We start from the raw sequence: 15049 nt of genomic DNA, 5'->3' as shown, positions 1-15049 counted from the left end.
GTCGGGAAAAAAAATCTCATTCATCTTGCTTTAACTGCACAATGGAATCCAGAGTAGCCCCAGTAGGGAAGACAGATTTTTCTGTTCCATTTAACAAGTAAGAGATGTTTTCATGAGCAAATTCCATATTTCAAAGTAACAAAGCAAAGCACTTTAAACAAGAAATATTGCAGTACATTTAAATTTTTCTATTCAAATGTATCTGTGTAAAACCACATGTTCAAAATGAAGGGTTTTCTCCACCATACCACAAAGAGCACTCAATTAGCAATGCTTTATGAAGTTTTTATAAGTATAAACAAATACAATCCCACCTATTTCACACTTTTCCAATTGCTTTTTTTTTAGGTCCTTATGAAGGCTAAATCATTTATTTCTCTTCTTTCATCTGTATCTTTGCTCTCTGCTCCTCTCATATTTTCTTCTCTCCTCATGTATCGGAGAGGTAGCTGTGTTAGTCTGTATCTGCAAAAAGAACGAGAAGTCCTGTGGCACTTTATAGACTTATTTTGGAGCATAAGCAAATTTGACACTATCAATAATGGACTGAACAGAGACTGGGAGTGGCTGGTCACTACATAAGCAGTTTCTCCTCTCTCAGTGTTTACTCCTCCACACTAGCTGCCTGTCAGCTCTGGCCTTCCTCTTGATTGGCACTCCCTCCTTTTCATGAGCCTGTAAAATTAGACCTCTGTAATCTTCACTACTTTGCATTTGATGAAGTGGGTCTTTGCCCACGAAAGCTTATGCTCCAAAATATTAGTTAGTCTATAAAGTTCCATAGGACTTCTTGTTGTTCTCTCCCCTTGCATTTTTGCATGCAAGTAGCCTATTTCTCAATATTTATTTAGTAATCTGTATGAACACAATTAGTACAAAATATGGCACAAAATCTTTACTCTTTTCTATTCCTGCCCCATACCCTAACCAAACCCAGCTCTGTTCCAGCTATGAATAGGTTTCAGAAAGGCAGCATGCACCTTCTCCTCATTTTTTGATGTTGATTCTTTTTCTTTTCTTTTTCCTACCCACTTCCCTGTACTTTTTGGTTTCCTATATCTCTATTTCCTCAGAATTTCTATATCTAAAGCCTACCATGCTTCTTTCAGTAGGGGAACACTTCCTTGCTGGCAACTGCAAAGATAGTACAAAGACACCTCCTACCCCATCGGGTGACACGTTCTGTCTCTGAGTAAAAATCAGCTCAGTAGAACAAAATCAGAGATACGAGTGTAATTAATTCAACATTGTCCTGCAAAAGTTCTTTGGACTGTATTAAAAGTACTAACGGTTTCACAGACCTCTCTGAAAGGGTTTCTTACTCCAGTCTCCATGATTTTGATTGGTTTATAATTAAGGTTTAAAAGAATATATTCTCCAAATTTGATTTTGCCTTAAAAACATGAAAAAAAGATCAAACCTTTTAATTTTGTCTTCTTGCTTATGTACATGTTGCTTAAGTAAGATGTTTTCATCGTGCAAACGTAGGAAACGGTCTTCTAGCTCCTCACGACTAATCCGTGAGACAGCTTGCCGAGCTTTCACAGCTGAGGATTCTAACAAGCAGAAACAAAATCACAGCAAATTACTTTCATGATTCCCAAAGGAATATCATCACCATTTTGAAACCTAGACAGTTTAAAAAAAAATTAGTTTAATACAGCATCATGTTCAACATCTGTCCAACTCTGTCTGCCAATTGATGATACATGCTTATATTTTTCTATTATTTTTAAGCTCTCTCATCCTTTGTATAGAATAGCCATACAAATTATGTCACAAACTGGCTAGCTGATGGATGATAGAGGGGAAACAGCTTAACTGATTCACAGACCTTTGCATGTAAACACACAAAGTAAGTAAGCTGTTAATTTTTACAGAGTCCCTTTTTAAAAGCAAAGTAAATATACTCAAACAAAACTACAAAACAATTAACTGATAAAGTCTAGAAAATTAACTCTAGTGAAGGGGTGGCCAACCTGCTGCTCTTTGAGCCATTAAATATGGCTTGTACTTGGAGCTGTGTGCTGTGAGTGCTGTCCATCATTCTGCACATGCATCCCAGCACTTCTTAGAAGTACCGCATGGAGGCAGTGGCTCCAGTGAGTTTCCAGCATCAAGTCAGATCTGGGGTGGGGGAGGCTGGAGGTGCCTGGCTCTGGGGGGAGGGGTGGGGACTGAGTTATAGCAGGGAGCTGGGGGTGCCTGGTTCTAGAAGAGGGAAGGAAGACTGGATTAGAGAGGAGGCTGGAGGTGCCTGGCTCTGGAGGAAAGGAAAAGCATTGGGCCGCGTATTATATATTTATTTTTATCCATCTATCTAGATAGGATAGTATATCCACCTATCTACATATGTGTTATATCTATATCGATAGATAAAAATACAATACGCGGCTCTTCATACTATCTGTGGCACTTAGTCCCAAACTGGTTGGCCACCTCTGCTCTAGTGCATGTCCAGTACAATGGACAAAAGCAAATTCAATGGAGCTAATTGTAAGAGAAGCACAGCAACTCCTCAGAGATGCTGACTGCCTTCTGCTCCCATTTCAATGGGCTAGATTCTACTCCTACTAACATGGGGGGTATACTGAATGTGACTCTATGGACTTGTAGATGCTCAGCACCTGAGCTCTATATAAGTAGTCCTACAAATTCTGAATTATCTTATATATTTGTTAATCTACCCCAGAATCCAAGTATTATCTGAACTTAATAAGTGTGAATATTAGAATTATTTTTAGGAGGAAGCAAACAAACTAACTGATCAAAGTCTGTTACTGTAATAAACAACAGCTGGTACAAACCTTGTACTCCTCCAGTTCCAGCTAGATTTAGACCTATATCCCTCACAGGCAAGTCTCCTGCAGTTTCATCCACGGGAGCAGACATGGTTTATCTGTGGATAACAAAACTCGTATGAAATCCTTTTCTATCTGTAACTTAAACTCTAAGACTAGAATGAACCGTAATCATATAAAATGAATAAGACTGACAGAGTCACGGTAATGGAGGACCTGTTACAGTAAGACAATTTGTCCTAGATGTATGACTCACAGCACATTAAAAACTTTCAGTTTTAACATTATGCCAGTTGGAATCATAGTATATCATACATACTCTTTTCTACACTACACCACCTATAATTTATGTTAAAAATGGCTGCAGAATAATTTTTTTTTCAGCATCTGATACAAAGCACAATGAAATCAACGGAAAGACTTCCCTCAACATTAAGTATCTGAGCCAAAGCTCATTGATTTCTACTGTTTATAAAAGTAAGTTTAAGGCAACAGCAAATGCAGAATTCTGCTATGTTTCCCAGCTTGAATGATGGAAAAATGGAAGATACTCCTCCTTTTATTGCCTCTCTGGACCTCATTAAGTAAAGAGAGTCCCTTTTTAAAAGCAAAGTAAATATATTCAAACAAAACTATAAAAAAATTATCTGATAAAATCTAGAATTAACTGATAAAGTCACTACTTTCCCCAGGTAGTTCTCAAACATCTGCATGTTAAGGATCACTTCTTAAGACAAACAGTCACAGAGAGGTAGCTGTGTTAGCCTGTGTCTTCACAAAACAAAAAAGCAGTCATGTTGCACTTTTAAGGGTAACAAAAATTTTATTGGGTGATGAGCTTTCGTGGGACAGAACCACTTCTTCAGATCTGGAAATTCAGAATTTCCAGATCTGAAGAAGTGGGTCTGTCTACGAAAGCTCAACACCTAATAAATTATTTTCTTAGTCTTTGAAGTGCTACATGACTTCTTTCTTGTTTTCTTAAGACTAAGTGTCAGAGACACCTCATCTTCTAAACATGATTTTGCATCTTCCATGAGGCAACTTGAATGCTTGGATACATGATGGAATAATACCAGAACATATTAAAAAAAACAAATAATAAGTTTATTTCAGAGTAATAGAATCAGCTGTTGGATTATAAACCTCATTTAGTTGTTTATTTTCCTGACTGCAGAAACTCATTTGTACTAACTCTTTCCTAACTGTGCAGAGCCACACTGCTCTACTTTCTCCAGATTATTCTGCAGCTTGGTTCTGTTTTCTGGGGGCTTATGTCCTTTCCAATTTTGATATTATCCACTAATTCGATCATGAAGCTTTGTACAGGAGTCTGTGTTTCCCATTTGCATATCTCATGGTAGGTTTCCTAAAAACAAATAATCTGATTCCAGAAATGTCTTGAAACTGGGCCTGATATCACTTCCAAAATGCATGGGGTCTTCCCAGAGGCTTCCAAATTACACATCCAAAAGGTATCATCTTAATCGATCAAATGTGATGACAGCATGTCACAACTTGGTAACAAAATAGCAATTGTACTGTAGTTTAGAGATGTAGTTCTAGAGAGAGTTGCTCCAGTTGGCATAGCTACTGCCCCTCATGGAGATGGACTAATTGTATCTCACATCAACACAGTAGCATCTTCAATAAACTGCTACAGCAGCACAGCTGCAGCACTTTGTTGTAAGCCTAGACTTACTCTATTGACTAATCAATAGCAAGACAAGACACACATACAATCCTATCAATTCTGATTATTCTTTGCCCCCTATGTAGGTTCTCTCATCAACAATATTGGTTACTTGACTACTGCTTTGTTTCTGCCCTTGGAAATGAAGCACAAACCTTCACAACTGGAAGAAGGAAATTAGAAATATTGTGATTAACCAACATAATTCTGGGCTCTTGGAATAAAACCATGAAGTTTTGAGACCACTACTTACTCTGCAGAAAATGGTAGCTTTGTAATCTAGGGCATGAAGTTTATGGAACCCTCTTAGCATGATTTGTATTTGACAACCATTATGAAGAAATTTACATTCAGATTTAAAATTTGCACACAAGCACAAAAATTGTCAAACACAACTGCTTAAAATACTTAATTATGGCCCAAATTTGGGGGGCGGGGGAAGATGGTAAGAGGTTTCTTAAGCCACATCAGCCACATGAATTTGGATATGGTTCATATGGGCAGAAGGGCTTATTTCTAAACTGACATCAGTTACTTAAATTAGTAAACTAATTTTCAGAAATACTAAAAGGGGCAGTTTTTACTGAAGTTAATAAGAACAATACATATGCAGCACCTCTGAAAATCAGGATATTTATTTAGTTAAGAAAGGATTTAGATGCTTTAGGCACTTCCATTTGACAAATACAGGCCTTTTTAGCGTAAATTTAAGGAAAAACAAAAATAGGCACATATCTCTGAGCCATACATTTGTAAATTTCTTTCACATTGCATTTTTCTTCTAACCATAAACCAGAGATAACTGTTTACAAAGTACTGGGATTGCCATTTGTATTTTTTCCTCAAGGAAGTGTGCCTCTTATGAGTTGGCATTAAATTTTTGAGTGAGCAGACACACATGGTATGCTATTCTTTCACATTTTTCTAGATGTTATAATGCTGATTGGAATGCTGAAAGAGACCTGTGCCTTGCCTACACTAGCCTAGCTGGGCCAATGCTACTAAGAATGGTAACCTCTTAGGGGGAAATAGTAACAGAGAGGGAGCTGTGCTAGTCTATATACTATGAAAACATAAAAGCAGTCAAGTAGCACTTTAAAGACTAACAAAATAAATTATTAAGTGACCTTTCGTGGGACAGACCCACTTCTTCAGACCATAGCCACACCAGAACAGACTCAATATTTAAGGGATAAAGAACCAAAACCATTACTGTTTTTGGTCCTCTTTGCCTTAAATATTGAGTCTGTTCTGGTGTGTCTATGGCCTGAAGAAGTGGGTCTGTCCCACGAAAGGTCACTTAATAATTTATTTTGTTAGTCTTTAAAGTGCTACTTGACTGCTTTTTTGTTGTCATAGTATACAGACTAGTACAGCTTTTTTGTTCTTTTAGGGGAAAACAGAGCCTGAGCCTGTATACACCTTAAAGCTACAGGTCCCCCTCAGGCAGAGGAGAACAATTCCTATTTCAGCCCAGTGTTAATCTGTGTATCTGTGGGAAGCACCTGGCTGTTAGACGGAAGCAGAGTAGTTCTCAGGACAGCCGGTCCCATTCCCATGCTCGAATCTCTGGCAGTAAGACACCCTGGCATGGGATGGCATCTCACACGCCTCCCGTTATCTGGGCATTGGGACCTGCCGTACGGAAAAGCGGAACCGGCCTGAAGAAAACACAGGAAAAAGCTATACTAGGTCAAACCAACGGTCCACGCAGCCCAGAATCCCGTCTTCCCAAAGAGGCCCATGCCCTCTCGCCAAAGTGGCAGCCGCATGACCATGAGCGCCCCACGCCCAGGGCAGGCCACAGTGAGACAAAAACCAATGTCCCACCGCATCGGCAGCGGCCGTGCAGGTAACCTATATATGGGCCCGAGCTTCATACCACGTCGGATCTTTCGGGTAAGAACACTCCCTCCCTACTCACGGCCCCGTGTCTTTCTCTCTTCCCAGACGCGCGTCGACTCCTATTCTGTTAGCAACGGCCTCCGTTGCTACGCAAAAGGTCACTTCCTCCGGCTCGCGGCCGGGCCAGGCTGTTCCCCTGTGCATGATGGGAGTTGTAGTTTGGCAGCGAGCGTTCCAAACACATCTCTCGTCCTGTTTCAACCGCGCTGCGTCTCGGGAGCTGTAGTCCTGCTGGGCCTGCTCCCGTACCCGCCGGGAGGGGCTGAAAAAAACTACCGGGAGACCGAGCGGCGGGGGTGTGGGGTCCTGTGTGTGTGTTTGTGCTCGAGCTCGGCGGGCAGCAGCATGAAGAGGCAAGCAGGGGCGAGAGAGAAAGAAGCCAAGGTACCTTCGCTTTGCTTCCTGCCTCTCCCAACCTTGTCAGGCCGCCGCGCTCGGCTCTGGCGCACACCAGCCCGCCCCCCACGTAGGGCTTTGCAGTCCAGGTGGCGCCAAGGGAGAACTGGCGGGCGGGGGGCAGAAGGGAAGCTCATCACGCCTCGGGTTGTTGGCGGGAGGGGGCTGCAGCACCGCTCAAGGAGAACCCTTCCCCCTGGGTAGCAGGAGGGGTGGCCCAGTGGGCTCTGCGCAGGCCAGAGAGTTTTCCCCTTCCCCGGGGTGAATTCAGCTTCATGCTGCTCTTCTCAGGCAGCCGCACAGGTTGCATTAAACTGAAAGTGTGTTAACGGTCAACCTGGAGCCTCTCCCGCCCATCCTGGTGTGCTCAGTTCTAGTCCCCGCTCTTCCCCTGTCACTGCAGCGCGCATTGGGGGGCTCCTCTCCCCCGCTTTCGCTGGCCGCGCTGTGCTTCAGTGGCTGCGGCTGACTGCCCGTGGAGGTGTCTGTAGGCGGTGCCCGCCACTTCAGTGTCCTGCTCGCGAAGTCGTTCGAATGGCTATGGCAGGGGCGAGCAGAGTTTTTCCGGGCCTCACTTCCCGCCCCCCTGCGGTTAGCACCCGCTCCTCCAGTTGTCTAATGTAATCCAGGTGGATGGAAATTTTGGTTATGTTCGTATGTGGGAGGGGGGAAGCCCTTTTGACGTGTAAGAATGTAAGTATGTGGAATGTTAAAACTCTATTAATTGGGGTATAAATGACAATACACATATATAACAGTAACATATTTCAGCAGTTTTAATGAGATGAATGAGCTTGAGACCCAGCAGCCGACTGGGCTTTGCCCTCTTCTGAAATTTTGTGTACCCAGGGAGTCCACCTCCTGTCTATGGTATGCCCTTTGGTTAAAGTACATTAAGAGTTGGATACAGTGTGGCCAGAACACAGCGCTGCAGGCTTGTTCGCTTGGATGATAATCACAGTTCTATGATAATAGCTAAAAGTTGGGTGCTGTCAATGTTCTAGATTTAACTGTTTTTACAAGTAACTTTTAAATCTTACGAGTGTGACTTTTTGAAGCCATGATTTCTGGGCTGTGTTTTTAGTGGGACATTTATAATGTTCACTCAAAGTAATTTTTTTGTGACAACATGCACATTAAAATATTTTCCAAGTATCTTTTTTCTAGATGACCAAATATATATGCTTATGTTATTCAGTAAAACAATTTTTCCTGTAGCCCAGATAATCCAAATCTTTATATTAATGTATCTGAAAAGAGTAGTTTAATGGTATTTTATATGTGTGTATGTCTAATGATATCATGACCACACGTTGCAAATTGAACCCAGACTACTATTTTATATAAGCTTGAAAGCAATATTATCTGTAGTTTTTGTGTGGCCTTCCATCACCCACATGTAGGATGTGTCTACACTAGCACGTTCGTTTGAAATATATTTTGAAAGGGGTGCTCTTTCAAAAGATCCTGCAGACCATTTACCCACAGAATGTGTTCTTTTGAAAGAACTTTCAGAAAAATGCAGTGCTTCTTTCCAAATGGCTCTTCTTATCCTTTTTCAGGAAGAATGTCCCTTTTTGAAAGCTTCTTTTGAAAGAAAACGTGTGTAGATGCTCTGCAGGCCCTTTTTTCGAAAGAGCTGTCTTCATGGAGCCTGACTTCTTTGATCCCTGGCCTGTTCTTTCAAAAGAGCAGGTGCTGTGTGGACACTCTATTTCAAGAGCAGATCACTCTTTTGATCTGCTTTCTTGTGTGTGGACACACTCTTTCAAAAGACTGATGTAGTGTAGATGTAGCCATAATGTTTAATCTGATTTTCCTTTATTGGTGACGTTACAGAGGTTGAACCTCTTCAGTTTTCTATCCTCAGGACATGATCAGTGCCAGTCACTGGATGTCAATATTGTCTACCAGCAGTACTTCCACGGGTTACTTGGCTCTTAGAAGACATTTGGGGGTAAATTTAAGCTAAATAACAGCTCAGAACAATGAGAGCCAGGACTGGTGGGTGGAAACAACTTTATGGGAACGTGGGAAACTTGGATGCACCCATGATAAGTGGTACTAAGCTAACTAAAATCATGCTGGACCATGGATGTTGCCAGGCTAGAAAGTGCCAGACTAGAGAGTTTTAACCTATACTGTTGTATCTTCATTGAATTTTGTGGATTTACTGCTATGTGACAATGTAAGTGAAATGACACTATAGGGCCCTTTATATTCTGTATTATGTGTAATGTTTTAGCTATTTATTTTAAAGCCTAACTCTGATCTCATTTACACCTTTATCAATTAAACTCTGAGGAATTATAGTGCTAGAGGAAGTGTGCATACTAGGACTGCATACAGATCAGCAGAGGTTGAGGTTAGGCCCTACTGATGATCTTCTTCAGCACTTTTTCTTCACAGGAAGCCTTCGTGCACATAATCAAGGACTGTATTGGGATTTCTTTAGAGTACAGGTTATCTAATATAATCATTCAGTTGAAATGTAATATATGCTTTTGGTCTGTGTAAGACTTGCGAAATGCTAGTGCCTTTCTGCTGTCTATTCATATGGGTGCAAAGTGAAGGAAACTAGCCAGACTTCAAGGGACTGAAGTTGTTGAACTATTTCAAGTTTCCAAACTGATTTTTGGAGGTGCTGAGTGCCATCATCTCCAATTAATTTCAGTGCATTTTTTGTCCTAAACCTAGTTCTCCTCCTGTCCCTCTGTCACCAAAATACTGCCTTTGTGTATATTATGGTATCCAACATGAAAACACAGCTGTTAGACTAAGCATTATTGATTGGTCATTGCAACAAGACAGACATTTTAATTGAGCAAGCAATACCTATGAGCATGCATTTTCCCTCTGTCCGCACATAAAAACATATCAGATTAGTTCAATTTAAATTATTTGGGTTCCTACATTATAGTACAGATTATGGGTTAGCAACTTTTCTGAGGTGGAGTGCCAAAATTTGACCTTTTAACACCTACGTATGGTCCAAGTGCTGGTGATACTTTTAAAAGTCATTAATAATTCTACTTACAATAGCTTCATTAATAAATAAATAAAGATGCAAAGCTTTATTGTTTAGGTGGTGGTTGGTAGCATTAGCTGGTCTTTTGTTGATCTATAGATGGCATGGCTATGAGCAGTCTCCCAGCTGGAGCTGATGGGGCTCAGGGCAGGGCTGAGCTCTTTCCTCCTTTGCATCACACATGCCACAGCTTGCTGACCCCTGGTGTAAATCATAGGAAATGGGCATTTCCTTTATTTAGTAGGACAAACACAAAAAGTGCTTGGTCTCAGCCCAGTATCTATTTTTTCCCTTTAAAAAGTCAATTTAATATGTTTTGAATATTCAAAATGCTTTTAATCACACACCCACACATGCACACCCAGCCACCCTCCAGGGATTTTTCACCTTCCAAACACTTTGATTAATAGTCACAGTTTTCTTTTAAAATATAATATATGGCAAGTACATTATGTATTACTCACTAAGGGCTGTGTGTGTGCATGTTTATTTTGTTTTAAAAAAGTTATTATAAGCTTGAGAAGTTCTAAGCAACAGCCATGTCAATTGGTAGTTATCATTTTGCAGTGAGTGAGAGATTTTGGAATTAAGCATTAAATTAGGACTGCCTGAAAAATGGTGTGCCAATTCCTCCAGAATGTTGGTTTCCTTAACTTGAATAAGATTAACTTGCAGGATTTCTGGGGATGATATTAATGGACCTGATTCAACATTAAGTTGAACCTGGTGTAGTCATTTACACTGGTGCAAACTGGCTTTATAAAGATAACAAACGAACTATCAGCAGTGAGTCTGTCTCACCATTATTAAATATATATTTGTACAGTATCCAGAACAGTTGACTCTGTGGCTGAGATAATTTTGTGTTATGCCAATGCAAATAATAAAATGAATCAATACGCAGACATCTAAATGATCAGAAGGGATTTTAGTGGCATTTTGTGTTTATTTGGATGTGTGATTGTTCCACAAGTGCAGGATTAAAAGGGTGAGTAGTATAAAATTACAGTATTTACTCTTTGTTAAAATATCATAAACAATTTTATTTATTGGGGGGGGCAGGAGGGGGAAGCCTATAAATCACTATAGTACCACAATGTTAATGTGGAGATACCATTCTTAATTTGCTACTTGGCACATACCAAACAGGTACTTTAATAGTGTATTTCATCACTTTTTCACACATCACTGATGTAACTGGGTAGTCTCAAAATAACATAAGGGAGAGGCGTTAAGGTTGATGTTGGAAAACAACATCATTTGTGATTCAGTATCTCAGTTTTAACATTACATTGGCAAAATTTATTATTTACATAATCCTTTTATTTCCATTTTTCTTGTTTGTGTTTTTCTTAATAAAACTATAAAAATGTTAAATTTGTTGATAAATTGTCTGTCTTTGTACACAGTCTATATCTATGTGAATTGATGTTAACATAACACTTTATAATTTGATATATACTCTGATAAGCCTGTTATCGTGCTGTGTGTCTTGCTTAAACAGTGTGTGAGATTTAGAAAAATCAGCTGCTGGTATGCTTCTAGCAAGTTTTGTTTTAGTTGCATTATTGGCCCCCAACATTGTTAATGAGAAATAGTGTTGTCACATAGAACGTGATCTGTATATTGGAAAGAACCAGGTAGAGGCCTTGAATATGCAGAATAAAATGCAAGATGGAATGAGTAGCAAATGTTCCCTGCTTTTAAATTCATCACAACCCTGCTGTTTAAATTGCCCTAGCTGTTAATGCTGGAACCATTATAGTAATGGACTCAGCAAATGAAGGAGAGCCAAGACACATACACTTTATTACCTGAAGGGTAATTTTCTCTTCATGTGTAATAGCAGCCTAGTATTGATCAGACCATCAAGATACTAATCCTCTGTAAAATTACTTGTTATAACTGAAAATGTGTTAATCCAAATCAGTCTGTACCCTGACTTTGTACTTACTATTGAATACAATCTATTAGATGGTTTATTTTTCATTATGTAAAGGCTTTACTTGATAATAGTTAGAGATTCCTTTGCAAGAGTAAGTGTGTAATCTTCTCTATATCCCAGAGTTGTCTTTTTGTTTTAAATAGAACAACTCCTATTTAATTAAGGAGCTCATATCTGTCTTGCCAATATGAATTATGGTGATACTTTAGGTCCCCAGATTTATTAAACATCCTGTTATACGTTGCTCTGTGTGTGGTTCTTTGTTCATTTGTTTGTTTTTGGTAAATGACAACAGGCCCATCTTGTCCAGATTAAAAGTTTGCAACAGGTATAAAATATCAGTAAGTGGTAAGAATGTGAATTAATTGGATTTTTATTGCAAGCTCTAATTTGCTGTCAATTGTGTCCTGAAAGAAGAGTGTGTGAAAGACTAAAACAAAGAATGTTTGTGTTTTCCTGTTGTGGTAATATTATCTCATAAATCTCTGAATATTTACCAGTGTTATCTGTAACATTACAAATTTGGCATCTATCTGCAGAGTTCTTTCAGTACCCATTGATTTCAGTGAGAGGTGACAGTATTCTGAACTTGGGTTTGGGAGACCTGGTTCTTTTTTCACCTCTGCCACTGATTTTCTGTTGCTTCACCTTTCTGTTCCTCCATAGGCTCTCCCGCACTTTGTTTCTTTTATTTAGATAATAATATCAAAGGGCAGGGACTGCCCATTTTATATGTACAGTACGCAGCATGGTGGGGCACTTGTCTCTTGGTTGTGATTTCTAGGTACTCTGGTAATACAAATTAGTAATAACTGGTGATGCAGGTGCACACCACCTCCCAGCATGGAGCTTTTTAAAAAGAGTAAAATTATTTTAAATTGTGTCTATGGCCATGTTGCTGCATCAAGATTTATTAACATGGACCCAGGCCCTTTGTGGTGTGCTAATAAATTCATTCAGATATTACTTATACACATTCTTACAGTTCTTGTTGCAAAAGCAGGGTCTAGAACTGGAGGAAGGATGATGATTTTAAGAAAAGAGTCTGAAGATGATTTGCTTTGAGATGTGTGGGGGGGGCGGGGACCTTCAGTAATATTCCCATTTTTATGATTAAAGCATCAAGTTGTTCTTCACTCTAGCAATGGTTTTAGAAGTGTTTCTTGTAATTATTTTTATAGTAATAGATCCAACTTATGTTATTTTTACAAGATCTTACAAAGTGTGGGTGCCTTCTGCAAAAGGTTGACACCTGATCCTGCAATTCTATATAATCTTCAGCTGGACTCTACTTGGGTATAAATGTCTCCTGCAAGAAAGAGCTAAACAGACATTTAAAATTCCTGTTCATACAATGTGATATCATAATTCATTTATTTAATTACACACTGCTTCATCGTTTGCAGGCCAGGGGCTCTACAGTAGTTTCTTCTGCTTTTTGCCATGTGACATTAAAAGTTTTAAGATTTCTATCAGTTTTCAAAAAATGTATTTTTATACATAAGCAAACTATTAGTCACCCAAGTTAATTACATTGAATTTAAACCACTAGAATCTCTGAGACTTCCAAAGGTGCCCCATGCTCCTTTGCTACTCCCAGACTCAGTCCCTCTTGAATGTGACTGTTTGCACACGTCCAAGCCTCTTCCTATGCTAATATCTGGATCTGTGGACTTACGTTGTGGGATATGGTAAAGTGATGCCAGAATTGTTGCACATCTTTTCATGTGTCTGCTGATGGCCCACCCTGAGCAGAAATCCATTTAGCTTTTTATCCTTTGTATCCACAGGTGGGATGCTCTAGCCCATGTCAATTGTGTGGTTATAATTTCATTAGCAAATACTATTCTTCCATAATCTTTAAAAACACATAGGCTGGGTCTACACTTGCCCCAAGCTTTGAAGGGGGCATGTTAATCAGGGCGATGGGAGATTACTAATGAAGTGCTGCAGTGAATAAGCAGCACTTCATTAGGCTAATTCTCTCCCACGGCAGCTTCAAAGTGTAAAACTTGGAGGTGCCGGCATGCATGTAGCCCCAGGCACTTGGAAGCACCCACGCTACTTCAACGTGCCTTTACTCCCCAAAGTGTCCGCAGCTACACGCATGCTGGCACTTTGAAGTTTGACATTTCAGAGTTGCCGTGGGGGGGAGAATTAGCCTCATCAAGTGCTGTGTATTCATTGCAGCACTTCATTAGTAATCTCCCGTCCCCCTGATTAACATGCCGCCCTCGAAGTTGGGGGCAAGTGTAGACAAGCCCACAGTAGAGATTTGTAAAAGCGAGCACCAGAGTTAAGGAAATTATCAAATACTTGGAGTTCTTTGAAGCACTATCCAATAAAGAGCCACACTTACACCTGCTCTCTTCTTTTTCAGGGTATATTTGCAGAATTATTTTATGGACATGGTTTAAAGGATGGTGGAGCATGTCTGCCTCTTTTCTTTGTGCACTCATGAACAGCGAAATGCACCAGTGGCTAGTGTTATGGGGAATATTTGAAATAAAATTCAAACATATTTAAATCTGAAGTTAGGGCAAATATGAGTGCAACTTTACCCAAAAAGTAAAGAAAAATAAAGCCACATTTATTTTTAAAGAAAAATAGAACTTTGTGTGCACATAGGCCAGTTTTCACTCAAAAGCTGTCCTTTTTCTGAACAGGGACATCAAAGGTTTGGTTTCAGTTGGATAGAGGTTAATTTTTGTACCGTGATTTTCTTATAAAACTGGGGTGTGTGTTGCGTAGTACCAGAAGCAGCCCACAGGCTGTTGGCTTCAAGTTCTGCACATTATGTTAATTGCATTCTACGTTAGCAGTTCCAGAAATGGTTCTTCCCTCTTGAAATGAAATCATGACAGAATCACATTGTTACATATGTAAATAGTAAGGAAAACTTGCACTTATTTCGGTGGGAGCAGAATTGGGTTCTAATTATGATTATAATAATTCATCTATTTTTCAATTAATCAGTTTACCCTTAGTGACTTACAGCAATCAAAATATTAAATTATCTTCTTACCTTCTGTTATATTTGATACTGAAGTGTAAAGGTAAAGTATGTTTATGATTATTACCATTTAAAGCATTAGCATGAAATGATGGCACAGTGACTTACAAATTGTTTTTAAGTTAGTCGTACCGTGGAAGAAAATGCTGGGCTATTGTGTTTTACTTAAGCAGCTTCTCTTCCATTATACTGCATATTATGCATCCTTCCTAAAAGAATTACATCTCTATCTCCTAGAATTTGTTCAGCATCATTTTGTCCTTTTATC

General features: G+C 39.6%; 2 protein-coding genes across 11 annotated transcripts in view; one reads left to right on the top strand and one right to left on the bottom strand.

Annotated features, from left to right (window-relative positions):
- RPGRIP1L (RPGRIP1 like) overlaps positions 1–6454 on the bottom strand; it is a 193958-nt gene extending 187504 nt beyond the window's left edge. For all 5 annotated transcript variants that reach the window (XR_012647535.1, XM_075009174.1, XM_075009175.1 and 2 more), the window contains exons 1-4: positions 6419–6454; positions 6000–6155; positions 2808–2899; positions 1421–1556 (exon numbers count right to left, since the gene is read on the bottom strand). Coding sequence is in view for 4 of the 5 variants with exons in the window: in XM_075009174.1 (XP_074865275.1) it covers positions 1421–1556; positions 2808–2892 (221 nt within the window). In the remaining variant the exon portion in view is untranslated. The remainder of the gene's footprint in view (positions 1–1420; positions 1557–2807; positions 2900–5999; positions 6156–6418) is intronic.
- Positions 6455–6487: 33 nt separating this feature from the next.
- Positions 6488–15049, top strand: part of FTO (FTO alpha-ketoglutarate dependent dioxygenase) — a 507378-nt gene continuing 498816 nt past the window's right edge. For 2 of the 6 annotated variants that reach the window (XM_075009181.1, XM_075009182.1), the window contains exon 1: positions 6489–6783. In XM_075009181.1, coding sequence (XP_074865282.1) covers positions 6745–6783 — 39 coding nt within the window. In that variant the 5' untranslated portion in view covers positions 6489–6744. Of the gene's footprint in view, positions 6784–15049 lie in introns of all 6 variants that reach the window. The other 4 variants (XR_012647536.1, XM_075009180.1, XM_075009178.1 and 1 more) reach the window with 3 other exon arrangements.

The sequence above is a fragment of the Carettochelys insculpta genome, chromosome 14 (genome assembly GCF_033958435.1).
Source record: "Carettochelys insculpta isolate YL-2023 chromosome 14, ASM3395843v1, whole genome shotgun sequence".
In the NCBI taxonomy this organism is placed as follows: Eukaryota; Metazoa; Chordata; order Testudines; family Carettochelyidae; genus Carettochelys; species Carettochelys insculpta.
This window is presented reverse-complemented; position numbering and strand designations above follow the sequence as displayed.